Source organism: Podarcis pityusensis (genome assembly GCF_964106645.2).
Source record: "Podarcis pityusensis genome assembly, chromosome: 2".
Classification (NCBI taxonomy): Eukaryota; Metazoa; Chordata; class Lepidosauria; order Squamata; family Lacertidae; genus Podarcis; species Podarcis pityusensis.
The window spans coordinates 108686213-108712681 of NC_138029.1; the positions used below are offsets into that span (position 1 = coordinate 108686213).

At 42.8% G+C, this 26469-nt stretch overlaps 2 protein-coding genes across 3 annotated transcripts in view; one reads left to right on the forward strand and one right to left on the reverse strand.

Moving 5' to 3' along the window:
* The first annotated feature begins 28 nt into the window (after positions 1–28).
* Positions 29–26456, forward strand: HDAC11 (histone deacetylase 11). Its single transcript, XM_080993081.1, has 14 exons — positions 29–130; positions 1186–1491; positions 4731–4879; positions 5280–5380; positions 9699–9725; positions 10392–10508; positions 11511–11553; positions 12975–13051; positions 14287–14349; positions 18094–18190; positions 20747–20925; positions 21114–22845; positions 23839–25339; positions 25663–26456. Exons 2-12 carry the CDS (start codon positions 1469–1471, stop codon positions 21321–21323), a joined length of 1086 nt encoding a protein of 361 aa, XP_080849207.1. The 5' UTR covers positions 29–130; positions 1186–1468; the 3' UTR covers positions 21324–22845; positions 23839–25339; positions 25663–26456.
* Positions 14351–26469, reverse strand: part of LOC308469914 (pantothenate kinase 3) — a 33251-nt gene continuing 21132 nt past the window's right edge. Inside the window, exons 7-8 of one of the 2 annotated variants that reach the window (XM_080993014.1) lie at positions 15304–15399; positions 14351–14642 (exon numbers count right to left, since the gene is read on the reverse strand). In XM_080993014.1, the coding sequence (XP_080849140.1) occupies positions 14604–14642; positions 15304–15399 (135 nt within the window). In that variant the 3' untranslated portion in view covers positions 14351–14603. Of the gene's footprint in view, positions 14643–14668; positions 15400–26469 lie in introns of those variants that run through there. The other variant, XM_080993015.1, reaches the window with a different exon arrangement.

Sequence of the window (26469 nt, forward strand, 5' to 3'; positions counted from 1 at the left end):
TGCTGCTGCAAGCAATGGATCCACCCTGCCTTTGCAGACAGGAAAAGGAAGGATTAGGAAGGATTCCCGGCGGCGGCGGCTTCCCGCACACCCCTTTGCTCGCCTCGTCCGGCTTTGCGCGCTGCAAGCGGTGGGACTCCATCGGAGCGCCTAGCGGAATCTGGGGAGGCTTCTCTCTGGAGCGCATTGTGCCTCTAAAGGAAAGCTACAGGGTCCTGCCCCCCCCTCTCTCCAAGCCCCTGGATCTCTTGCTTTTCTTTCTGTGGTCGGGAGCAAGCAAAGCCATGTCAGCGTAAACATATATTTCAAACAGCGCGAATGTTGACCTTGGAGAACTGCTTGCAGTTGCGCCGCTGTTCTCCCCCTGCTGGTTTCGTTAGAAATTTGCAGAGCTGCAAAAAAGGGACGGGTGCTTGCAAAACAGCAGCGGCAGCCGCCCCTGGATCAGTCCCTGAAAGAGCGTTCAAGAGAAGCTTGCAAACTTTTGCAGCTGGAAGGAATGCAGAAAAATGGTCATGGAGGGCAGCGGGATTGAAGGGGCGGGGGCTGCTTGCACATGGCATTGTGGAATGCTACCATTAATGTGTGGGGAGGAGACGAGGAGTTGTGGGGGACGCCAGTGGGAAGCCGGATGCGTATGGCTGGTACTGCAAGAGCTTGCAAGAGATCCCGATCTCCGCCTCGTAGAGTCGCTGATGTTTGCCTTAAAGGTTTCTTACTCCGTTCCCCACGATTTTCAAACGCTTTGTTTTTGCCCTCCGGGGGGCGCCCAAGCCCATTTTGTTAAAGCTGCATTATATATCATATACTGCACAGTACAGCCAGATTGATAAAGGACTAGAATTTTCTCCTCCAATAGTTTAGACCTGGAATTAAAATTTAGGAACCAGCAAACCTCCCAGAACCACCTGCTAATAACATTCTTTTTTATAGAGACGCCTACCCAGAAATTTAGACTGTTGCTGTGTGTTTTAATTTGTTTTGGGTTTGTTGTTTTTATTTTTCTGGATGTTTTAAATTATTGTTGAATCTTTTTCCCTTTTCCGTGAATTGCCTCGAGGGTGGTGGTGGTTGTTGTTAGCAGTGCATATGTTTCTTTAACGAACAAATAAAAAATAAAATATCAGGGGTTTCCCCCCCCATTACTTTTTATTTTTATTTTTTACTATTTTTAAACCAGCCCAGATTCATCCTCACCTGCTTGAATGCAACTGAACACCTTTCTCTAGCCTACCTCACAGGGATGTTGTGAGGAGGATGAAACAGGAAACGGGCGCGCTGATTGGTTGGTCGGCCGCTTGGGCTGGCGTCCCTACGCGCTCCGCGGGGTGAGGGCTCGGGCGGCGGCTTCGCTCGGCGGCTCTGAGCATGCTCGAAGGCAGCCGGGCATGCTCAGTTAACACCGAGGCATGGGCTCTCTGGACCTGCGTGCGTCCGCAGATGTCGATAGATACAAGTAGATAGGTAGATGGACACGCGAGCGGGCACCATGTGAGTAACGAGCGGCGGGACTGCGTGGGCCCCGGGCGGAGGAGGAGACGCCGCTTGGGCGCGCGAGGAGGGAGGAGCCCGGGCAGGTCTAGCGACCGCCGCTCCTGCCTCCGACGGGGGACGGCTCAGATGGAGGGAGGTCGAGGCGCCCTCTGCTTCGCTGCCTCCCCCTCCAGCGCCGGGTGGGATGGGGATGCTTCCCCTCGGGGGAAGGGAAGCAGCCCCCACGGGCCTGGCTGCTATTAGTCCGTATTAAATTACACACAAAAACCCCACCTCTTTGTGGCTACTTTTGTCCTGCCTCATAATAACCCAACGACGTAAGTGCTGCTGCTGCAGCAGCCTCTCGACTCCAGAGAGTAAAGCGATGGGTGGCTGGGTGGGTGGAATAATAACTAATAATAATAATAATAATCTCATTTATACCAGTACCGGATTTACGTATAAGCTAAACATGCTATAGCTTAGGGGCCCCGTCTCTTGTGCCCCCCCAAAAAAAAATTAAAGGAGAAAAATACACCTGGATGTACATTTCCAAAATATAAGATAAGAAACAAAGAAAATAAAACCTACATACAGCAACAGTGGCAGATGGCTTTAGATACCTATTAGGTTCATAAATTACCATATAGCACATTTCCAAAGTATAAGATAAGAAACAAATAAAATAAAACCCACATATAGCATATATTCAATGCAAAAAACAGCGCCAACAAAGGACAGCTGGACATATAAAGGGCCCCATTACCTTCAGTAGCTTAGGGCCTCACGAAACCTAAATCCGGCCCTGTTTATACCCCTCACATCTGGCTGGGTTTCCCGAGCCAGCCACTCTGGGCGGCTTCCAGCAAAATATAAAAACGTGACAAAATGTCAGACCTTAAAAACGAAACAAAAAAGCTTTATTATTAGTATTAAGAGCCTGTAAGGTCTTTTTGAGGACTGCAGTCCGCTTCATCCGCTGCAGTGTTGGGTGGTTTGTTTGTTTGTTTGTTTGTGTGTGTTGTTTGTGCACAAACAGGTAATGGGGTGGGGATAGTTAAACATTTCAAATGGGGAATTGTATGATGTGACAGTTGCATAATTAGGTGCTGCCAGTTTGCAACACCAGCAGTTGGTTTGCACCTTGGGAAATGAGGCTTGTTAAAGAGCAGACCTTTAGTTCTGTGAATAGCATGGTCGCATATAGATATTGCATTTATTTGAGCCAAGTAAGTCTCAAGCGGCTTGCTGGAGCCTGAACTTCAGAATGTGGTACTGGGTTTTTAAAATTATTATTATTTTGCTGTTTGAACATTTTTATTCACGGCCCTCTTAGCTAAGGATGAAAAGTTGCATCAGAAAGTGGTAAAGGTAAAGGGACCCCTGACCATTAGGTCCAGTTGTGGCCGACTCTGGGGTTGCAGTGCTCATCTCGCTTTATTGGCCGAGGGAGCCGGCGTACAGCTTCCAGGTCATGTGGCCAGCATGACTAAGCCGCTTCTGGCGAACCAGAGCAGCGCACGGAAACGCCGTTTACCTTCCCGCCGGAGTGGTACCTATTTATCTACCTGCACTTTGACGTGCTTTCGAACTGCTAGGTTGGCAGGAGCAGGGACCGAGCAATGGGAGCTCACCCCGTCGCGGGGATTTGAACTGCCGACCTTCTGATTGGCAAGTCCTAGACTCTGTGGTTTAACCCACAGCGCCACCCGTGTCACTCTTTCTAATATTATCCCAGTCATGTAAAATACAGTAATTAATGCTAAATTAAAAGTTTTAAAATTAAAGAATGTTCATTTCTGGAGTGAACCCTGTGATATGACTCTCACATTCTGTGTTGTTCTAAACGATACAAATCAAATTAAGGCCACAGTCCTGTGCACTGTTTACAAGAGAGTAAATTACATTGCTCAGTGGAACTTTTGACTGATATACATAGGTTTGTGCTATAAAACGCTTGCATTTTCTATTATATCAATCGGAACGATAATCTGTGATGAAATTTCCTGAATGGGAATTGATTTTAATTCAGGCAGGCTAAATACTATACATATTTATTTAGCTAAAATACTGTACTGTTTTGTTTCTGCTAAAACAAATCTGGTTTCAATCTTTTCTTACACCCTCCGTTTTGATTAGGAATGGCCAGTCATACCATGTCTCCCAGATACACAACTTAGCACTTCATGTTCTTACAAGAGGATTAGACAAGTTCCTGGAGGACAAGGTTTTCTATGGGCCCCTTCCAACTCTACAATTCTATGTATAGCAGGAGGGGAGAGTGCTGTTGAACTCATGTCTGCTGTAAGAACAGGATGCTGAACTAGATCATTGGCCTGATTCAGCAGGTTCCTGTTATGTTCTCATGTTTAGGGCGAAGCTATATATTACAATTGGCAGTTGGGCCAATTAACGTGAAATTATATGTTTGGCTCCTGTCCTATGAGCTGAAAAAACAGTATGAAGGGTGTGAGGACATCAAGGACAGGTAGGAGCCTTAGGTGTAGCTACTGAGCATAGCTCAGTTGGTAGATCACGAGACTCTCAATCTCAGGGTTGTGGGTTCGATCCCTACATTGGGCAGAATATTCCTGCATTACAGGGGGTTGGACTAGATGACCCCCATGGTCCCTTCGAGTTCTATAATTCTGTGAGTCTGCTGCTATCTAGTCTTCATGTGCAAAGTCTCTTGCCACACTCTACAGTCCCACGTGTGCAAGCTGCTCCCGCCAGCCGCGCTCATTGGCTTTGCATGGCCAGAGCCAAGTGGGCTGGGCGGATTGGTTGGCACTTCCAGCAGTGGGTGACCAAAGACAAGAGGCCTTTTCTGAAGGCTGCTTGAGATGTAAGAGGGTGGCTTTCCCAGTCCAGAATGCCTCCTGTGCCCAACAAAACTACAAGCAATGACATTTGGTAGTATTGGATAGTTTGGTTTGGCCTCCCTCACTTTTGATCTCTTATAATGCAGGCATTCCATATCTGGTGCTCCGGAGGACGAAAGAATAACTGGAAAAAGTCGTCTGCAACAAATATTATTGTCTATGTTGTGATACATAATTTGGGCATATTTATGTGGAATGTATTTAATAATAATGATGATGATAATGATAATAATAATAAAAATAAAATTTTATTTATATCCCGCCATCCCCAGCCGAAGCCGGACTCAGAGCGGCTAACAACAATAAAAGTAACACAGTTTACAGTTTTCTCCTTTTTGGTATTTGGATATCTGATGTTGTTACTGTTTCTGTTAGGCCTCACAGGACAGAACTCTACCACGACATCCCGCCAACATGCTGGCCGATTGTGTATTCTCCAGATTACAATATTACATTTATGGGACTGGAGAAACTACATCCATTCGATGCTGGAAAATGGGGGAAAGTCATAAATTTTTTGAAAGGTAAAGTGTGTGCTGAACGGAAAGTCTTAAGCTTTGTAGAAATTGTGTTGTATCGGTATTCTGTAAAAAGTCAACTTGCAAGAAGTAATTCCATGTATATTGTTACTGATGTGTGCAGCAGTTATGATTACTTTGGTATTTTTATTGTATTTTATATGGATGATTAGTATGCCTTCTGTGTGTTAGATCTGCAGTTCTGCACTGCCTTAAAAGCAGCAGTGGTATAGCCATCAGTCCTGAATAAACTATCGTTTTCCGCTTAGTGGGCAATGGAGTTTACAGCAAAGCAGAAGCCTAATTTAGTAATGGAAAATCTTATGTGCTGGCTTCTGCAGTATTGAAATGTGTGCCTTATTTATATGAGATGCTGGATGTAATGTGCTTTTCTTTTTCAATTCAGAAGCAAAACTAATTGCCGATGATCTGATTGTACGAGCTCGAGAAGCAACTGAAGAAGACCTTTTGGTTGGTCACACGAGAAGCTACTTGAATCGATTAAAGGTGTTGTATCTTCTACTTGTGTTTGAAACAAACTTTGATCCCCCACTCGTCCTGTATGTTTCTCCCTCTCGCACACACAGAAAACAAAATCCTCAGTACCTGTAAGTGAACATAAAGCAGGAAACGGCAAAAACATTTTCTTTCATAGCTTTAGAATTCTTGTTTTCATGATTTCCCCCCTAAGTCTTAGGTTAGAACATAGTCCTTAGGTTATAGTGGCGGGTGGGAGGGGTATTGAATAGAAAATTAAAAATAGAAATCTGCCACAAATTATCTATAAATAAAAAAACCCCTGAAATCATTAGAAGTTATTATGTAATTTTAGAACTATGTTTTTATAGGGTTTACCTTATGCCTTTTCTATGGAAAAGAGAAGTTTTATATTTTAGGGAACTCAAATGGCAGTACAGACCAACAGTAAGAGGAACGTGAGTGTCTAGATTGAGAGACAGTCTGACTCTTCGTGACCCCATGGACCAGAGCACGCCAGGCACTCCTGTCTTCCACTGCCTCCCGCAGTTTGGTAAAACTCATGCTGGTAGCTTCAAGAACACTGTCCAACCATCCCGTCCTCTGTCATCCCCTTCTCCTTGTGCCCTCCATCTTTCCCAACATCAGGGTCTTTTCCAGGGAGTCTTCTCTTCTCATGAGGTGGTCATAAGACAGGCCTTAGTTGTACTCTTTTCTTGGTACCTCTGTTTGAAAGCTGGAAAAGCCAGTTTCATATTAAAGCTTCACAGAGATTATCACCTGACTGCCTTTAATTGGAAAGGCTTGTTTGTATTGAACTATCATATGACCAATTAATGCAACTCTGATTTAATGCAAATAACAATTCCCTTAAGATCTGAATTGGGATGTTCTCCAGCTGCGTTAGTAAGCAGAAGAAGATAGCTGATGTTACTAGCCTTGTTTTCACGTCACAAAAGGCACGGCGTGTTTTTAACTGTAGTTTAATTGTATGGGTGCTTCCGTCTTCCCATGGGAGTCCCCCTTGCACAGCTTTCCTCCTTGCTCCCTATCCACGGCTCAAACAAGCTATACACTATGGTTTACTCTGTCATCAGAAACCTAACATTGGTCTGTCTGTTGGTTGTCAAACAAAGCATGAGCAACAAAAGCAATAAATAAAGCAATATCCTATCTTGTTGTAGTTGCTCATTTGTATAACCCAGGCCTGAAAATTTTAAATGGAAAACGGCAGCATTGTTGAGGGAAGTTGAATTCCTGTCTCCTGAAACTGGTTTTATATAAACAGTCACTAGGGTGCGAGTACTAACAAAGCAAAACAAAACAAAAACATTGGGAGCAATTGAAGCACCAAGTTTCCCCCCTCTCTTTCAACTCAAGTTCATTCAGGTTTTTAGGTGACAATCTTGAAGCAGTGGTGACTCTTTGCAGGAATCAATTTTATTTTGCATGACTCAGCATTATATTGCAGACATTTTTGGGGAAAACTTAATCCCCTTCTGATATATACTGCTTTCCTCTTTACTGTAGAATATTTACGGAAATCAGGAATGTGTTATGGTTTTAACTGTATAATTTTTATAATTCTCAAAAATTGCCTTTTTTAATTACCATTCCATTTCTTTGGCATTTACTGGGTCCTGGTCCTGTTCTTGGCCTTCTCGCTAACTGTGTGTATTTCTCGCTTGAAATCTCTGTAAGATTCCCCACCACGGCGACTACTCCAAATCAGCCAAATTGGGCTGATTTTTTAAAAAAGGATATATTTTTTTGAAATTTTGAAATCACTGAGATTCTGCTGAATGCAAGACCATGTGTCATTTGGCTGATTTTTCTTCAGATGATATCTTTTAAAACACCGCTTTAATTATATTGCCCGTAATTCGTATCCAGGTGCAAAACTTAGGTGTGTGAGAATCTCCCAAAGATGGTTTTTACTTGAGAGCCCAATGCTATCCTTTACAGGGGTGCATTCTCTATGCATGCAAACTTTTCATTGCATGCATGTTTTTAAATCTCAGTGATGAGAAAAGATGATTAAAAACCGTAAAACAGATGTGCAGTTTATGCTCACATTTTAACAATTTCTACAGTGTAATTTTTATGCCTTTCTACTATCTTGTCCCATCACCTCCTGGCAAATAGAAGAGGAAGAAATGGAAGCAGTGACAGATTTTACTTTCTTGGGCTCCATGATCACTGCAGATGGTGACAGCCGTCACGAAATTAAAAGACGCCTGCTCCTTGGGAGAAAGGCGATGGCAAACCTAGACAGCATCTTAAAAAGCAGAGACATCACCTTACCAACAAAGGTCCATATAGCTAAAGCCATGGTTTTCCCAGTAGTGATGTATGGAAGTGAGAGCTGGACCATAAAGAAGGCTGATTGCCGAAGAATTGATGCTTTTGAATTATGGTGCTGGAGGAGACTCTTGAGAGTCCCATGGACTGCAAGAAGATCAAACGTATCCATTCTGAAGGAAATCAGCCCTGAGTGCTCATTGGAAGGACAGATCCTGAAGCTGAGGCTCCAATACTTTGGCCACCTCATGAGAAGAGAAGACTCCCTGGAAAAGAGCCTGATGTTGGGAAAGATGGAGGGCACAAGAAGAAGGGGACGACAGAGGACGAGATGGTTGGACAGTGTTCTCAAAGCTACAAACATGAGTCTGACCAAACTGCGGGAGGCAGTGGAAGACAGGAGTGCCTGGCGTGCTCTGGTCCATGGGGTCACGAAGAGTCGGACACGACTAAACGACTAAACAACAACAACAACACTATCTTAGTTCCAGACAGTGGAAATCCAGTCTGCTAAATTTGCATTTATTTAACACTCGGGCTCAGTGCAGACCATAGTTAAGACATCCTTTTCACTCACACCTTCCTTCCTTCCTTCCATTTTTGGACCTGTGAATGGTAATAAGAGTTATGCATGCCCCTGGGTTTTTGGGTGTTTTTTTTTACTAATAGTCCTTAGCCTAAGGACTGTGCAACTCCACTTTTGATTGTGTTGCAAACTCTGGTTTAGATTTAACCACCTTTAGAGAAAATGCTTGTGTAGATGCAATGCTAACCCTGGTTCATTCAGAAAATGAAATAAAGGGTGAAGTTCATGCAAAAGGAGAATTGTGTGTAACCATGGGACCCATACAGTTGCTTAAGTTTGAGAAGGAGATAAGGCACTATTACATTTGCACTGGCCTGTGTGCAAATTATGCTGACTTCTGATAGCTCCTTGTTTTGAAAGTTTCCCCCCCAAGAGCTACATTTGTTTCTACCTAATGAAGAGTAAAGTTCCGCATTTCATGGATGCGGTTTTAGGACTGCTGATATTCTCCGTATGACAAGTTGGGGGACTGACAGTGGGCTTTTAATTTCTCGATGCCTGTCCTTTACTGGGGTGTGTTAGTCATAGCTGTCAACCTTCCATTTTTTTGCGGGAAATTCCCTTATTCCAGCGCCGTTTCCCGCTGCTTCCCAGTGCTATCCCGGATTGTTAGATATCCCGTAGACTGTCTCCAGGACAGGTGAGGCTGCTAATCCCTTATTTTTGAGGCTACTGATTCCTTATTTTCAAATCCGAAAGTTGACAGCTATGTGTGTTTGTGTCTGGATTTGATTTTGAGTTTAGGAATTGGTGTCAATAGCCAGATAATAGCAGTTTGACTTTGCTTTTGCTATGGAGCTAGCAGCAAGATTTGCGTCTTGGCCACTCCCTTATCCTCTATCCAGGGATCCTTTACCTCCATGTCCTGCAACGCAAACAGAAATAGAACAGGTTATGTACTGTTTCATATGATGGGTAGAAGGGAAATGAGAAATTAAAAAGCAACCAGAGATTCCCAGGTTTCCTAGACCTTTAAGTAGACTAACCCTCATTTTAGCCAGCTTCCACAGTACTGGCATTGTCTAAGATAGGAGAAGAAACCCATTCCCAACTCTGATCATGCAGTTGTGCTTATCCTGGCCATATAATCAAGCCAGACTAATAATATTTCTCAGCGTATACCACACTGGTTATTTTTCCCTATGAAGAGACAATGTTTGGGTAGGTTAGTAGCAGTGCTTCTAATGCAAAATGGTAAAACTCATGTTGCTTTTGTGGGACGTCTATCAAGACAATTTGCCATATAGATTTAATACTTCTCCCAAATATATCGCTAAATTATATTTCAGTACGTCATCCCAGACCAAATTTGCGACATTGGCAGGAAAACCTTTCAGTGCTTAAGAGTCGCGTCGCAAACCACTCTCTGAAACGCCGTAGAGTTTGCAGTTTAGTTATGGCTGTGAGTTGTTCAAGATGTTTGAATATATTTTCTTCCAACTTTCTTTGTACTGCTTACAGAATCATATACTGGAAAGCGTTGAAGAGGTATTCCAGAAATCATTTTGCGCTTTTGCTGTACACTTGAAAATGCTATGAATATGAACTACAGTTTAGTTATTTGTTGTACCGTCATTTTCAGTGTGCTGTTTTCCTGCATTAGCTAATTATGGCACTGAAATCATTGCCCTTATCCATTGTTGCTCTGTACTTTTGCCTTCGTAGTTAACATTCTTCTGGTTTTTTTATGTTTTCTAAATTATTTTTAGATTGGGCACAACTACTCCAAAGCATTATCAAAGAGCAGCAATAACTGCTTTATTTCTGAGACCAGTGATCTGAATTAAAAGATTTATCATATAGCGATTTAATCTGCTCTTCTCCTTCGCTCATCTGCACTTTCCCTGGATATCATTGGTGCTTTTTGTAATTTTATTATTTGTTTAAATGCACACGTTTTTGCTTCGCGTATAGCTGTTTTATGAACAGATATGAACGCTAAACTGTCATACTAGGGAGTAAGTCCTATTTGCAACACTGAGGAATTTACTTCTGAGTAGACATGTTTAGATGGTGCTGCTAATGAATCAGTTATTTAAGCTGCCCACCTGTAAATACTGACTTGGGAGCGAGTCCTATTGAACTCAACAGTGCTTACTTTTGGGTAGACTTGCCCTGAGAGCAACTAATCCATAATCTTTTGTTTCTTTCCAGTGGTCCTTTGTTGTGGCTACAATTACAGAAATCCCACCTGTTCTTTTTCTGCCCAATTTCCTTGTTCAGAGAAAGGTGCTGAGGCCCCTGAGAACTCAAACTGGAGGAACAATAATGGTAAATATTTTGTTTCATTTTCTCTCTCTTCTCTTGATTCTAATTCTAAAGCAATTTTAAAAGGGCAATACACATATTTAATTATTAAATAAGGGGAAATTATTTGTCATTAATGTGTTTTCAGCATCAGGCCCAGAAAACTGCTTTCTAATAACTTCTCCGTATGGCGTTTCTGCTCTGACTCGAATGACTTTGCTATTTATGTTTGCTGGACAACCTTCTACAACCTTGACCCATGTTTCAGAGTAGACTCACTGAGTTCATTTCACAGAATAGTGACAATCTTCTGGATTTGCTGAATGAAGTTTTTCATAGGATGTCATCAGCTTTTGTGCTGTACAGTGGTACCTCGGGTTAAGTACTTAATTCGTTCTGGAGATCTGTTCTTAACCTGAAACTGTTCTTAACCTGGTGCTAATGGGGCCTCCTGCTGCCACCGTGCCGCCGGAGCACGATTTCTGTTCTCATCCTGAAGCAAAGTTCTTAACCTGAGGTAATATTTCTGTGTTAACGGAGTCTGTAAACTGAAGCATATGTAACTTGAAGCGTATGTAACCCGAGGTACCACTGTACTCAGTAGCAGCAGGTGCCTGAACTCCCATGGCCATAGGGTTATTATATTTATTAGAAACACTATGGGACACCGTGAGAGTCGCTGGTTTGCTTTGCTTACAGTACATTTGCTTTTTGACACCTGTGCTTTTCCGTGCTTTTGAATCTGAAGCGCATCTTTCCCCCCACAGCTTGTTCATAAGTGTATTTATTCAGGAGGAAACATAATTGATCTCACTTAGTATTTTCTGTGCCTTGTTTTGGAAAGTCTGATCCAGCATGCTTTAGTTTTGTAAACATTTTAAGTTTCCAAGCATTTGGGTATATTATAGAATAATTCAAAACACCCAGATTGAGATACAAGGTGGACACCTCTGTTGCATGAATTTTGAAAATAATGATGATGATGATGATAAAGATTTTCCCCTCCCCTGTTTCATTTTTTTGAAGGCAGGGAAACTGGCCATTGAGAGAGGATGGGCAATTAATATTGGTGAGTAGCAATGTATCTTCTTCCTCCTTCAATGCCTCTCAGCAAAAATTTTGGTCCACATTCTGGTCATCTTTTATATCTGCCCCGGTTTGTTCCTCTTTAGCCTTCACTGGCCACATCTGATTTCCTTATTCTGAATAGGATTCCTCGCAAGAAAAGGGAAAAGTTGACAGCTATGGCAATAGAAGGCTTCTTTCAAGCCTAATTTCAGTGGGGCACGGGCAGGAGGGGATCTTGCAGACACCAGGGAATATATTTTGGGGTGCGTGTGTGCCCGTAGCCACCGCATTGGTGACCCATAGGCTAAACCATGATTCAGAGTGCCATAACCTTGTGCCTGCATGCTCCCCGCTCCCCAGTCCTCTGATGCGACTCAGGAGTTCAGCAGTTTCTGCTTATGATGAGCTGCAGTTTGCTACGTCCTCCAGGCTGACAAACTCTGCTTAACCTTAAGGAAGGTTGCTTTTTAAACAAGCCAGCTCCTGCCTGTGTCTGATAATGAAAAGGATATTGAATCTCCTTATGATTAGAGAAGCTGCCATTTTCCACACACTTTTTTTTAAACACATAGAAGCAAAGAGAGTTTATAATGATAATAATAAAATAAAATAAAATAATAATTTGTTTATACCCTGCCCATCTGGCTGGGTTTCCCCAGCCACTGTGGGTGGCTTCCAACCGAATATTAAAAACAATATAGCATCAGACATTAAAAACTACCCTAAACAGACCGTCTTCAGTTGTCTTTTAAAAGTAAAATAGTTGTTTATTGCCTTGACATCTGCTGGGAGCGCGTTCCACAGGGCAGGCACCACTACCGAGAAGGCCCTCCATCTGGTTCCCTGTAACCTCGCAATGAGGGAACTGCCAGAAGGCCCTCGGCGCTGGACCTCAGTGTCTGGGCTGAACGATTCGGGTGGAGACGCTCCTTCAGGTATACAGTTTAGACATGCCTAGGTATTCAAAGCTTTGTCCTTTGCAGGACAAAAAGCAGGACAAACAGGAAAAAGTGTAGGGTTTTTGGAGAGTTTGTTCATTAATGTTGTTACGGTGCCTGTTAAAGAAGCGTGGCTCATGAAGCAACCTGCTCATCAGTTGTATTTATATACAGTGGTACCTCGGGTTACATACGCTTCAGGTTACATACGCTTCAGGTTACAGACTCCGCTAACCCAGAAATATTACCTCGGGTTAAGAACTTTGCTTCAGGATAAGAACAGAAACCGTGCTCCGGCGGCGCGGCAGCAGCGGGAGGCCCCATTAGCTAAAGTGGTGCTTCAGGTTAAGAACAGTTTCAGGTTAAGAACGGACCTCCGGAACGAATTAAGTACTTAACCCGAGGTACTACTGTAATCATGTTTTCCATGGTGTCTGGTAGTTTATTTAAATGCATTATTCAGATTTACCGTTTCTTTTTCCAGGTGGTGGCTTTCATCACTGCTCAAGTGATAAAGGTGGAGGGTTTTGTGCATATGCTGATATCTCATTGGCTCTAAAGGTATGGAAGATCCACTGCAAGCAGCAACATCATTTATTTATTTTTTGCATAAACTTAACAAACGTCAGCATATACCTGTAGCCTAAATTTGTTATTAATAAATCAGATAGTGCTGCGTGTGGAAATGGAGTACTGTCTCTGAAAGCTGCTGTAATCCTAGTAAGATAGGTATGTCCTAACAGTGAATCAACGAGGAAGGTGGACTTTGTCTTAGTTGGAATGCTGTTGATTTCAGTGAAAGGGATGGACACAGGAATACAGAAACTCTCATGCGAAGTCCTGTGAAGTCATAAACCCAGCAGCCCCAAAACTAGAGAATTGGGTTTAGCTGGGGTGATCCAGGCAGTCTCTCATTGCTTGGGGCCAGACCTGTTTAGCTGTAGCCACAGACTACAGCTTCCTTTAAAGCCTTTAAATTATTGCTTAAAGCCTTTAAATCAACGTAAAATGTGACAGATCCCAGATGGATGAACACTGACCTTGTATTTAGCCATTTAATAAAGCGCCAAAATCTCTTGAGGAGAGCCAGAGAAAAGCTATTTTGGAACCTGTCCACGGACAAGTAAACAGTATGAATCTCATGGAAATGTTTGGGCTTATTAGTTTGGATCAGGGTGGATTTGATTTAAATCACAATTTAAATCACTAGTCGGTAAGACTTGATTTAAATCATATATTTTTTTACAGAAAGACTCATTCTTGCTGGTATAATCTTAACATTTGCATCCAGAAGGAGGTTTCATTTTTGGAATAATAAATTTTCAGAGTAGTTTTTACAGTTATTTTAAAAATTTACTGATTTGGTTGTACTGTTAGAAATACATAGACAGATAAATCTGAAATTATTGTGAGGTTTAATAAGTTAACTTTATATTTGGACAACTTTTCTGCTGCACTTTATTGGAAGGAGAAAAATAATCATTAGTAACAATTTATTTAACTAAAACAGTAACATGATGGCATATGTATCCATGTTTGTTAACTGATGTGGTTGAACGATTTAAAAAAACAAACAAACTGAGTTTTAGCACACATGGAAAACTTAAAATAAATCCTTATTTCCTGATGAATAGCCTTTGGACTATAATATAATTTAAATCGAAAACTATCTTTAGAAAGATTTTCCCTCCAAAAGCATTTTATTTTAAAAATCTGATTTAAATAAAAAAAAAAAAATCCGATTTAAATTTTTTAAAAAAATCATTTCTTCTTTATTTCTTTTCTCTGTATTCCAGTTTTTATTTGAAAGGATGGAAGGAGTTTCTAAGGCAACTATCATAGACCTGGATGCGCATCAGGTGAGTGATCAAATGCAAAAAGTTTAATTCGAAACAGAACTCCTGAATCACATAATGGCAGAATTGTGCCACAAAGTAAGTTGATTTATACTGAACAAATTGCAAAAGCAAAACATATATAGGAAACTTGATATGTGAGACTTCTAATCTTGGGGTCGTGGGTTTCAGCTCCACATTGGGTAAAAGATTCCTGCATTACAGAGGTTGAACTAGATGATTCGTGCAGTCCCTTCCAACTCTACAATTCCATGATTCTATGATAATGGGGTGGCATTTGGGGAAAATTTTGAAATCTGCAAAATAATAATAATAATAATAATAATAATAATAATTTTTATTTATACCACGCCCTCTCCAGCCAAGGCCGGGCTCAGGGCAGCTAGCAAGCAATAATAAAAACAAGTTGAATGAATACAATTTAAAAGCAAGATTAAAATACAACATTAAAATATTGAAACATTAAGATATTAAAATGCAGCCTCATCACAGGAGGAAAAAGGAAAAAGAAAAGAAAGAGGAGGAGGGAATCAAATTGGCTCCAAGTCAAAGGCCAGGCGGAACAACTCTGTCTTACAGGCCCTGCGGAAAGAAATCAGATCCTGCAGGGCCCTGGTCTCATGAGGCAGAGCGTTCCACCAGGCTGGAGCCAGTGTTGAAAAGGCCCTGGCTCTGGTTGAAGCTAATCTAACTTCCTTAGGGCCCGGGACCTCTAGGGTGTTGCTATTTATGGACCTTAAGGTCCTCCGCGGGGCACACCAGGAGAAGCGGTCCTGTAGCTACAAGGGTCCTAGGCCGTGAAGGGCTTTAAAGGTCAAAACCAGCACCTTAAATCAAACTTCCAGTGGGGGCATATTGAACATATTGACAGGGGCCCAAAGAACTCCGATCAGAAGCAGAAAATGTATTAAATGTATTAAACCGTAGCTAAGCACAGCCATTTCTGAACCTGCTGACCCTCAGATGTTGTGGACCACATCTCCTAGCAGCTGGGAGTTGTAGACAAAAGCATCTGGACACATTTTTGTCTACTTGAAGAAGCCATGGTCTGATCTGAAAAATACAAATATTTAGGTTACAAAACTGTAAAAATGAAGAAAAATTAAGTTTGCAAAACAATAATTACCATGTGGTTAGGGTAGATCAACGTGTCAGTGTCCACTTATCCCCAGTGTAAATATGACATATCGGCAAAAGTCGGAAATCGAAAGATAATTATAGCATGTACACGAAAATCGATTTCAGATTTGAAATCAGCATTGAAAGAACATATAAGAAAAGTTGAAAAATCTCATACAAAAGGGAAAAAAAAATTGTTCCCCAGTATTCTGTGTCTCCCAAGGAAATACACTTTTTTGCATACCTCTAACTGTACATAGATATACATGTCATTTTCAATGCTATACATGTCATGTTCAATGCTATATAAGTCACTTACATTTATACTCATATTGTACGACTTTGGCTATGTGTTTAATAAAACACTGAATTCTTGCATTGTGAAAAACAAAGATTATGGTGAAAAGTGAAAAACATGAATTGCAAAAAAACCCTAGAGCTTACAGAACAAAACCAACTTCAGATATGAAATCAGCACGTCGAAATTAGGTTAGAACAACTGCAGGCGTCAATGCAACAAAAATTTTGTTCCCCAGTGTTATGGGTTGCTTGAAGCCAACTTGAAACCTCGGGTCAACTTGAAACCCACTACCCCTTATCAGGCTTTGCAAAACCATAAAACCTCCACAAGGGATTGAAAGTGAAGGCCATGCTAGCTTTCAGAGTTCCTTGGCTCCAAGAAAGTCAGAGGGAGGAGGGAGAGGGGAATTCCCTTCCCTTGCCCCCAAACTTAAAGAGAGTTTTGCAGAAGCAGTGATATATACTGCTTCCCTGTTTTGCAAACCTCTCTGGCTCAGTGTAAGGGACACGGGTGGCGCTGTGGGTTAAACTACAGAGCCTAGGACTTGCCGATCAGAAGGTCGGTGGTTCGAATCCCCGCAACAGGGTGAGCTCCCGTTGCTCAGTCCAGCTTCTGCCAACCTAGCAGTTCGAAAGCACATCAAAAGTGCAAGTAGATAAATAGGCACCGCTCCGGCGGGAAGGCAAATGGCGTTTCCGCGCGCTGTTCTGGTTCGCCAGAAGCGGCTTAGTCATGCTGGCCACATGACCCAGAAGCTGTACGCCGGCTCCCTTGGCCAGTAAAGCGAGATGAGCGCCGCAACCCCAGAGTCGTCTGCGACTGGACCTAATGGTCAGGGGTCCCTTTACCTTTACCTTTTACCTGGCTCATTGTAAGTTGAGCACAAAAGGCCTCATTCCTTTGGAGCAGAGCAAACAAAGGAAATTTTAAAAAGCATTACAGTGCTTATGTTTCAGCTGCAGCGAGGAAGCGAAGGGAGGGGAAGTCAGGGCTTTTAAACAGAATTGGGGAATGGTAAGGACTGTGAGGTTAAAGTGATCTATACCAGCTGGGGTTGAACTACTTCTCCACTTCCCTCCTTTGAAACCCCCACCCAACCTCTCTCACTACCAAGGAAATATAATAAACAGAAAGAGAACCTACCCAAGTCATGCAGATGTAACCTCTCCCCCCAAAATATAAGAATATAAGTTTATCACTTCTCTCCCCCCACCCTTTTCTTCTTCCCCAACCTTATTCTGTATACAACACTAATGTCTCACATCATATGTAACTGGTACAGTGGTACCTTGGTTTACGAACAGTCCTATTTACAAACTATTCGGTTTACGAACTCCACAAAACCGGATGTAGTGTCCCAGTTTGCGAACTTTACCTCGGTCTAAGAACGGAATCCGCACGGTGGAAGGGCACCGGCGGCGGGAGGCCTCATTAGGGAAAGCACGCCTCGGTTTAAGAACCAGTTTGGTTTAAGAACGGACTTCCGGAATGGATTAAGTTCGTAAACCGAGGTACCACTGTATATAGAAAAGACTTCACAACCTGAGAAAAGAGACAACGCACATACTTTTGTAAATCAAGTACCGTACTTTTTGCTCTATAAGACTCACTTTTTCTCTCCTAAAAAGTAAGGGGAAATGTGTGTGCGTCTTATGGAGTGAATGCAGGCTGCGCAGCTATCCCAGAAGCCAGAACAATAAGAGGGATCACTGCTTTCATTGTGCAGCGATCCCTCTTGTTGTTCTGGCTTCTGAGATTCAGAATATTTTTTTTCTTCTTTTCCTCCTCCAAAAACTAGGTGCGTCTTATGGTCTGGTGCGTCTTATAGAGCGAAAAATACGGTACATTTTTAATATAGTTTTTAAAAGAAACCCAGTTGCAGTAAATGAGCCGACAAATAGAAGGCAGAGAAAACAAAGGATCAGTGGTTTTGATGACTGCATCATTTGAATGATCTGCTGAAAAATGAATCTATAAGTATTCACTGTTATGGGAAACTTCTGAGAAATAAAGATGAGGCTTGATAAATTGGAAAATACCACTTTGAATCTAGATTGTATGTAGACTCCCCCTCCCCCTGCAAAAGAAATCTGCCAGATTGGTTATTGTATATGGAGAAGATAAGGAAAACATTGGGTATATTAAACGTGTGCCTATATCCATATCTGTATCTTCATATTTGCATACTATTTTACGGCATAATAAGCATCATAATACCCTGTGCACTCTTTTCGTAAGGAGCAAAAACAAATAGTGAAATTCCATTAATCTATGTTAATCACTAATTGGGCTTGATTTGCATTAACTGGGTGTTGGTAAACTTACAGGGAAATGGCCATGAAAGAGACTTTATGGATGACCGAAGAGTGTATATTATGGACGTTTACAACAGGTATATTTATCCAGGAGATGGATTTGCTAAACGTAAGTGGGTGATCTCCCCAGCTTTTGTGACCTTAAAACAATTCAAAATAAAACTTGCCAATAGAGGAATTGCCCTTTTGACAATTGAAATGTTGCTCTCTGGTGAATGAAACTATTTGCTGGTTTTTTTCCCATTGCACTGTTCAGATATTTGAAATCTTCTCTGTGTGAGACATCCCTGGGATCACAGGGCGTTGGTTTTTTTTAGAAAGTGGTATGAAACTTTTTTAGAAACTTGGGCATGCATTCCCAAGTTTTCTCTCTGCTGTCTAAGGCTCACTCTTATTCCAGATTTTAAAAGGGGGAATACATGGATGCTGTTGTTGGCACCCGTCTCGGTGACCATGGAGGACTGACTTGCCTTTGGGGGATGCTAGCTTGACTAGAAAGGGACGTGGGTGGCGCTGTGGGTTAAACCACAGAGCCCAGGACTTGCCGATCGGAAGGTCGGTGGTTCGAATCCCCGCGGCGGGGTGAGCTCCCTTTGCTCGTTCCCTGCTCCTGCCAACCTAGCAGTTCGAAAGCACGTCAAAGTACAAGTAGATAAATAGGTACCACTCCGGCGGGAAGGTAAACAGTGTTTCCGTGCGCTGCTCTGGTTTGCCAGAAGCGGCTTGGTCATGCTGGCCACATGACCCGGAAGCTGTACGCCGGCTCCCTCGGCCAGTAAAGCGAGATGAGCGCTGCAACCCCAGAGTCGGTCACAACTGGACCTAATGGTCAGGGGTCCCTTTACCCTTTACTAGCTTGACTAGAATGGGGAAGGGAAACCAGGATACACTGTACTAAAAAAAATCCAAATATCTCAGCCAGGGATGGCTAGCCTGTGACTCTCCAAGATGCTGTTGGACTGCTAGTCCAGCAAGGAAGCGGCTAGTCATGGTTTGACTAGGACCAGAGAGCCCAGTGTCCAAATGACTGTGAGGCTCAGTTCACTGATTTTGGGCCACTTGTCATCTCCCAGAATCATTTGCAGCCCAGGTCGTCACGCTCCTTTTTAGCAAGAGAGGAAGGGAATAACAGTGCGCATCACCCCATGCAAAGTTCTTGGTAGAAGGGTGGGAAGTAAATGTAAGAAATCAATAATAAAATATTTGATGTTGCATCATTTTTATAAGCTACAGTGCTACCTCTGGTTACAAACGCTTCTGGTTATGAATGCTTCAGGTTACGAACTCCGCTAACCAGGAAGTAGCTGCTACTTGTGGCAAACTTTGCCCTAGGATGCGAACGGAAATCGCGTGTCAGAGGCGCGCGCACAACGGGAGACCCCATTAGCGAAAGCACGCCTCAGGATAAGAACGGTTTCAGCTTAAGAACAGACCTCCGGAACTAATTAAGTTTGTAACCAGATGTACCGCTGTGTATTGGACCTCGTCTTTTGTACTTTGCTGTAGCTTATTTATAGGGATAGGGACGCGGGTGGCGCTGTGGATTAAACCACAGAGCCTAGGACTTGCTGATCGAAAGGTCGGCGGTTCGAATCCCCGCGGCGGGGTGAGCTCCCGTTGCTCAGTCCCTGCTCCTGCCAACCTAGCAGTTCAAAAGCATGTCAAAGTGCAAGTAGATAAATAGGGACCGCTCTCCAGCGGGAAGGTAAACGGTGTTTCCGTGTGCTGCGCTGGTGCTGGCTCGCCAGCTGCGGCTTAGTCACGCTGTCTTCGGACAAGCGCCGGCTCCCGGCCTCTTGAGCGAGATGAGCGCGCAACCCCAGAGTCGGTCACAACTGGACCTGTTGGTCAGGGGTACCTTTACCTTACCTTTATTTATAGGGATGCGGGTGGCGCTGTGGTCTAAACCACTGAGCCTCTTGGGCTTGCCGATCAGAGGTTGGTGGTTTGAATCCGCACAACGGGGTGAGCTCCTGTTGCTCTGTCCCAGCTCCTGCCTACCTAGCAGTTCGAAAGCACGCCAGTGCAAGTAGATAAATAGGTACCGCTGTGGTGGGAAGGTAAACGGCTTTTCCGTGCACTCTGGTTCCTGTGACGGTGTCCCGTTGCGCCAGAAGCGGTTTAGTCTTGCTGGCCACATGACCCGGAAAGCTGTATGTCGACAAACGCCGGCTCCCTCAGCCTGAAAGCGAGATGCACACCGCAACCCCATACTCGCCTTTGACTAGACTTAACCGTCTAGGGGTCCTTTACCCTTTACCTTATAGCTTATTTACTTTGGGTGGCATTCAATGAAGCTTTACTTAGAGTAGACCCACAGAAATTAATGAGCGTGACTGAGTCAGGGCCATTAAGTTCAGCAGGCCTTCTGTGAGTAAAACATAGTTGAATATCACCCCATGGGTGGAAATCAACATTGCGCTCTTCCAAACATGATAGCTTTCTGGACAAAATGTGTCATCCCCCTCACCCATTCCATGCTATTCTGGGGGCTCTCCTACCACACCACCAGCCACTGGGGGCTGATAAGCCTGGAAACAAATCCCACCTACTGATTACTCAAATAACACAGAGCTTGTAATGGAAGTCTGACTCAGTATCAGAAACTGTTTTACCTTTATTCCACACCCAAATCATTGTATATATGATTCATGGTAACTTTCAGGAGCCATAAGGCGGAAAGTTGAATTGGACTGGGGCACAGAAGACGCAGAGTATCTTCAGAAAGTAAAAATGCACGTGGAAGGTGCACTGAACGAAGTAAAATCGGACATCATTGTTTATAATGCCGGAACGGACATCTTGGATGGTGACCCCTTGGGAGGCCTGGCTATTTCACCTCAGGTTCGTAGCACACAGAGTCTCCTATAAAATCAAAGTCCAAGTCTGGACTGAAGAGGACGCTTGATCACCCTGGGATCCTAAATGATTTTGTTTACTCCAGCATATATTATGATGAAACCATGAGCTAAAATGGTTTATGAACCACAATGAAGTTCAGCAATGTGCTTCCTTTTTTTGTGTAACTGCAGGGGATTATCGATCGCGATGAAATTGTGTTCAGAGCTGCTAGGAAACACCGAATCCCCATCTTGATGGTGACCTCTGGAGGCTATCAGAAGAGGACAGCAAGGATTATCGCAGATTCCCTTCTCAATTTGCATAGCCAAGGCCTGATTGAGAAGGAGCCTGCCTTTGGTGAAGCTGGAGGGGCCAAGGTAGAAACGATGCATGGAAAATAAAAGGGAGATCGGCTAACTTGTCACTGCAGAACGAGGACGTTGGGGTTATTGTAGAAGGCAACTCTTAATTGTTTAATATTTAAACCGAGAGACAAGAAATGCTCCAGTTCTCGTAGAATTAATATATTCTAATGGCGAAAGATAATTAATTTGCTGTACTTACCAGCGGCAGTCAGTGGTCCCACAAGAAATACCAACAGATTATGTTTCTCTCTCTTCCAGTGCTTTTAAATGATTAAGATGGGCATAAATTCTGGATTTGGTTATTTCTTGCTGTGGTCAGAGTGATAAAAAAACACTAATATTCTTTCTTACAGTAGTCCGTTTTTCTTTTCAAAGGAGAATTATGTAATATCTTAATTTTTTAACTTATTTATTTTTTTCTCTGGGAAACCTCCATCCGGCTTAATTTTTCAAAAGAAACTCAAGGCAGCTAACAATTCCAGCCACATGGGCGGGGTAGAAATAACAAAGTTATTAAAATTATTATTTATCCAAACTCCACAAAAACAGTAAAAGACGTCACAATCCCCATTCATAGCTGCAGTCAAAAGGCCAAAGTATTGGTGTGAAAAACTAGTAATTTCAAAACAACCAGTAAACAACAACACCCTAAACCAGGCATCCTCAAACTTGGCCCTCCAGATGTTTTGGGACTACAACTCCCATCATCCCTGACCACTGGTCCTGCTAGCTAGGGATGATGGGAGTTGTAGTCCCAAAACATCTGGAGAGCTGAGTTTGGGGGTGCCTGCCCTAAACAGTCTCAGGAATAAACCAGAACAAATAAAAACAGCCAGCTGAAAACTTTAGTAAACATCTGTGTTTTTTGCCCGCCACCTGAAACATTACAGTGATGGGCGCCTGAGGTCCCTCACCTGGTTGGAAATAACTTTGTAGTCTGGCTGTCACCAGCTGTGCTTCATGGAGTTGAGGGATCTGGAGCAGGACTTCAGCTGCTGACTGCAGCATGTGAGGAGAAACACAAAGTAGGCTTTCTTCCAAGGGTACAGCTATTTGTTTAGGCGGATCAGAGAACCCATTTAAAACCAGCAGCAGAAGTGTTTTTGAGGAATATTCCCCGGCTATTGCAAACGTAAGGAGGTCATGTGTGTGTTCTGAATTGCAGCAGGGGCTACTGTTCCCCAAGCAGATCCATGCTTGACTGGGACGATTTATTTATTTTTAAAACAACCCTAACAGGTTTCCCCTGTTATCGTGAAGTGATTGTGATTATGCTTCACTTGGTTACACCTGTGGTTCTCTGCATCACAAGGTGAGAGAGATAATTTATTACGGTCGGAGACCAGCTTATAAAACACACTTGGGGGTACAGTCACAGAAGGAAAACAAACAATTAAAACATTGTCCAACAATAAATTTAAAAACAATGTACAACAATAAACAGCTGCAGGGATCTGACCCAGAGTCACCCATAGAACCGAGTTTGGGGATTTTCTTAACAAACTATTTTGAGTTGGGAGATGGTCTGTGCCTACAGATAGAATCATAGAATCATAGAGTTGGAAGAGACCACAAGGGCCATCGAGTCCAACCCCCTGCCAAGCAGGAAACACCATCAGAGCACTCCTGACATATGGTTGTCAAGCCTCTGCTTAAAAGACCTCCAAAGAAGGAGACTCCACCACACTCCTTGGCAGCAAATTCCACTGTCGAACAGCTCTTACTGTCAGGAAGTTCTTCCTAATGTTTAGGTGGAATCTTCTTTCTTGTAGTTTGGATCCATTGCTCCGTGTCCGCTTCTCTGGAGCAGCAGAAAACAACCTTTCTCCCTCCTCTATGTGACATCCTTTTATATATTTGAACATGGCTATCATATCACCCCTTAACCTCCTCTTCTCCAGGCTAAACATGCCCAGCTCCCTTAGCCGTTCCTCATAAGGCATCGTTTCCAGGCCTTTGACCATTTTGGTTGCCCTCCTCTGGACACGTTCCAGTTTGTCAGTGTCCTCCTTGAACTGTGGTGCCCAGAACTGGACACAGTACTCTAGGTGAGGTCTGACCAGAGCAGAATACAGTGGCACTATTACTTCCCTTGATCTAGATGCTATACTCGTATTGATGCAGCCCAGAATTGCATTGGCTTTTTTAGCTGCCGCGTCACACTGTTGGCTCATGTCAAGTTTGTGGTCAACCAAGACTCTTAGATCCTTTTCACATGTACTGCTCTCAAGCTAGGTGTCCCCCATCTTCTATTTGTGCCTCTCATTTTTTTTGCCCAAGTGCAATACTTTACATTTCTCCCTGTTAAAATTCATCTTGTTTGTTTTTGCCCAGTTCTCTAATCTGTCAAGGTCGTTTTGAAGTGTGATCCTGCCCTCTGGGGTGTTAGCCACCCCTCCCAGTTTGGTGTCATCTGCAAATTTGATCAGGATGCCCTTGAGTCCATCATCCAAGTCGTTGATAAAGATGTTGAATAAGACCGGGCCCAAGACAGAACCCTGTGGCACCCCACTAGTCACTCTTCTGTACACAGAATCTGGCGACCATCCAGGTCGTCTTCTGATCTTTGCCTAACAGGAAAAGGTCAAATTTTTGCTTTTCCGGGAGGTCAGCGAGCCTCACCAGGAGGGGATCAATGGTCTTACTATGTGCCTCTTCATAAAAGGGACATCTAAAGAACAAGTGCTCTGGGCTTCCCATCTCCCCCAATGAACAGGCGCAAAGTCTCTGAGCATATGGGACTTTTTTGAAGGCTCCTTCCAGGACCGGTGAGGGCAGGGCCGAGCTTCTGGCGAGCGTAAAGGCCCTTCTTGCATTTTTAGATACAAGAAAGAAGAGATATGCTGTCGGTGCGGCTATATATCTCTTATTTCTCCAGTTTTATCACAAGGTGGCAGAATACTGTTCTTCAGCTTTAGCACCTCTTGTACGTCCGACGTCGAAATATATTGGAATATAACTGCATGCTAAGAAACCTCCTGCTTATCCACCTGCCAGACGATCGGTGCGTTTCCTTGCCACAATAGCATAACAAACTCTTGCTGCTTGGTTGGTTTTTGTAGTTGTGGTTGTTTGCAACTGAGAAGATACATATTTATTTATTTTCTGCCTCAGGTGGACACAGCAAGTCAGAACTGACCCCGGGGTTTAAAAGTGCACAGCTAAAACCTCCGCTCGAATTCCCCATGAAATCGACTGGAGGTGCACTTAAGTACTTCATCCGATTCCCCTTAGGACTTAAATGGCCTAAATAAATAAATAATAATACTTATGGATTGTGCCTCTCAAGACTGGGTTATCCAGGCACTCTAAACGAGGAGGACTGGTGTGATAATTACCTGCAATAGATTTTGATTGTAGATCTCTCTTCATGTTAACCTGTGACATTATGTGGTACTACTGTATAATATTATGAGCAGTGATGTCTTGAAGCATATATAAAATAGTTACAAGATGTAAAATAGATAAAATAATCAGTTTACATTTTTGTCTGTACACTAGGATTCTTTTGCAACTGTCCTCAAATTCTGTCATCTAATTTTGAGTGAACGCTGAAATAAAAAGGGGGTTTTAATTTTACTCTTTTTTATTTTAAAAGTCCGTTTTTTAATAACAGGGCTGGGGAACTTCTGTTGTTGGATTACTCTTATCAGCCCCAGCCCAGCCAGCATAGCCCAAGAGATCAGGGATGAGAGAGTTGTAGTCCAACATCATCTGGAAGGCCAGAGATTCCCCACCCCTGAATTAAATAAGGTTTTTACTATATGAAAAGTGAGACAGTCTGTGGAGCTGAACTTTAAATTGATTTGGGGAGCCTCTCCTTCAGTAGGTGGTAGGTAAAACGTGCCTCTTGGCTCACCAGCTTTTATCAACCTTACAGCTGGGAGCAATAGCTAAAAGATAGCGTGTTCCATACTAATGTTAACATCAAATGGATTTGAATGGATTGCTGAAATAAGCTACTAACCCGCTTCGCCAGCAATGCCAAAGCTGTAGTTTTATAGCCATTTTGCAGAGAAGCAAGTCCCATTGTGCTCTTCTGAGGTACAGTGGTGCCTCGCAAGACGAAAATAATCCGTTCCGCGAGTCTCTTCGTCTAGCGTTTTTTTCGTCTTGCGAAGCAACCCTATTAGCGGCTTAGCGCTATTAGCGGTTTAGCGGCTATTAAAGGCTTAGCAGCTTAGCGGCTAAAAGGCTATTAGCTGCTTAGCGGCTTAGAAAAAGGGGGGGGAGCGAAAAAAATCGCAAGACTTGCAAGACGTTTTCGTCTTGCTAAGCAAGCCCATAGGGAAATTCGTCTTGCGAAGCGCATCGAAAAACGGAAAACCCTTTCGTCTAGCGGGTTTTTCGTCTTGCGGGGCACCACTGTAATGAGCGCAGAATCCCATCCCTTGTAAATGTTGTGAAAAAATATGTTGTGTATATATATACACACACACACACACACACACACACACCAAATCAAAACAAACTTACAAGCTTGGGGGCCTTTTTTTAATTCAACAAGAATTTGCCGCAGGTGTTGGGGGTCGCTCCAAAAGGGTTGTTTTGCACAAAACACTTCTCATTTGAAAAGTGTATACTTTTTTTTTTACTCTTAAGTTGCATACAGGTCCACTGCTAGTTTATGGCATGTTTAAAGGATATATGTGTGTTTCAGCGATAGAATAATCAGCTTTTCATAGTACTTGAACAATGTTACGATGTAATATAAATACTTGCTGTGTAATCCTATATTTGTCTACTCAGAAGTAAGTCCTATTGAGTGAATGGGCGTTGCTTCTAGGTAAATAAGGAATACGATTGCAGCCTTAAGCTCAGTTAATAATAGTTTTCACCCTGGGCAAGGTAGCTGTGGATAAATTTCTTAACTTGCTGTGATTTTTTATTTTAATGAATTTGACACTGGGTTAACATACGTACCGAATAGCAATACCGTCATTTGCACTTTCTTCTAACGACAATGTTTAAAGCACTATTAAAATATTGAGATGTATTTTCTACACTGTCTAATGTGTTACCTAGAGCTATTATCATTTGAAATATTTTTTTAATAATACGTTTACATTTGTATTGAGCTTAAGCACAGTAATGCCATGTAGCATACGAAAGATAATGTTTAATGTTCTTATTTATGGATAAAATTAAAACAATGCTAATTTTTCTGCCGGTGCGTTTTCAT

Bases quoted from the DNA above. Each gene is read 5' to 3' on its own strand.
- HDAC11 (XM_080993081.1), top strand. From the start codon at position 1,469: ATGGACACGCGAGCGGGCACCAT. The intron at 1,492-4,730 runs GTGAGTAACGAG...TGTTTCTGTTAG, and splicing joins GACACGCGAGCGGGCACCAT to GCCTCACAGGACAGAACTCT. The intron at 13,052-14,286 runs GTATGGAAGATC...TCTGTATTCCAG, and splicing joins ATATCTCATTGGCTCTAAAG to TTTTTATTTGAAAGGATGGA.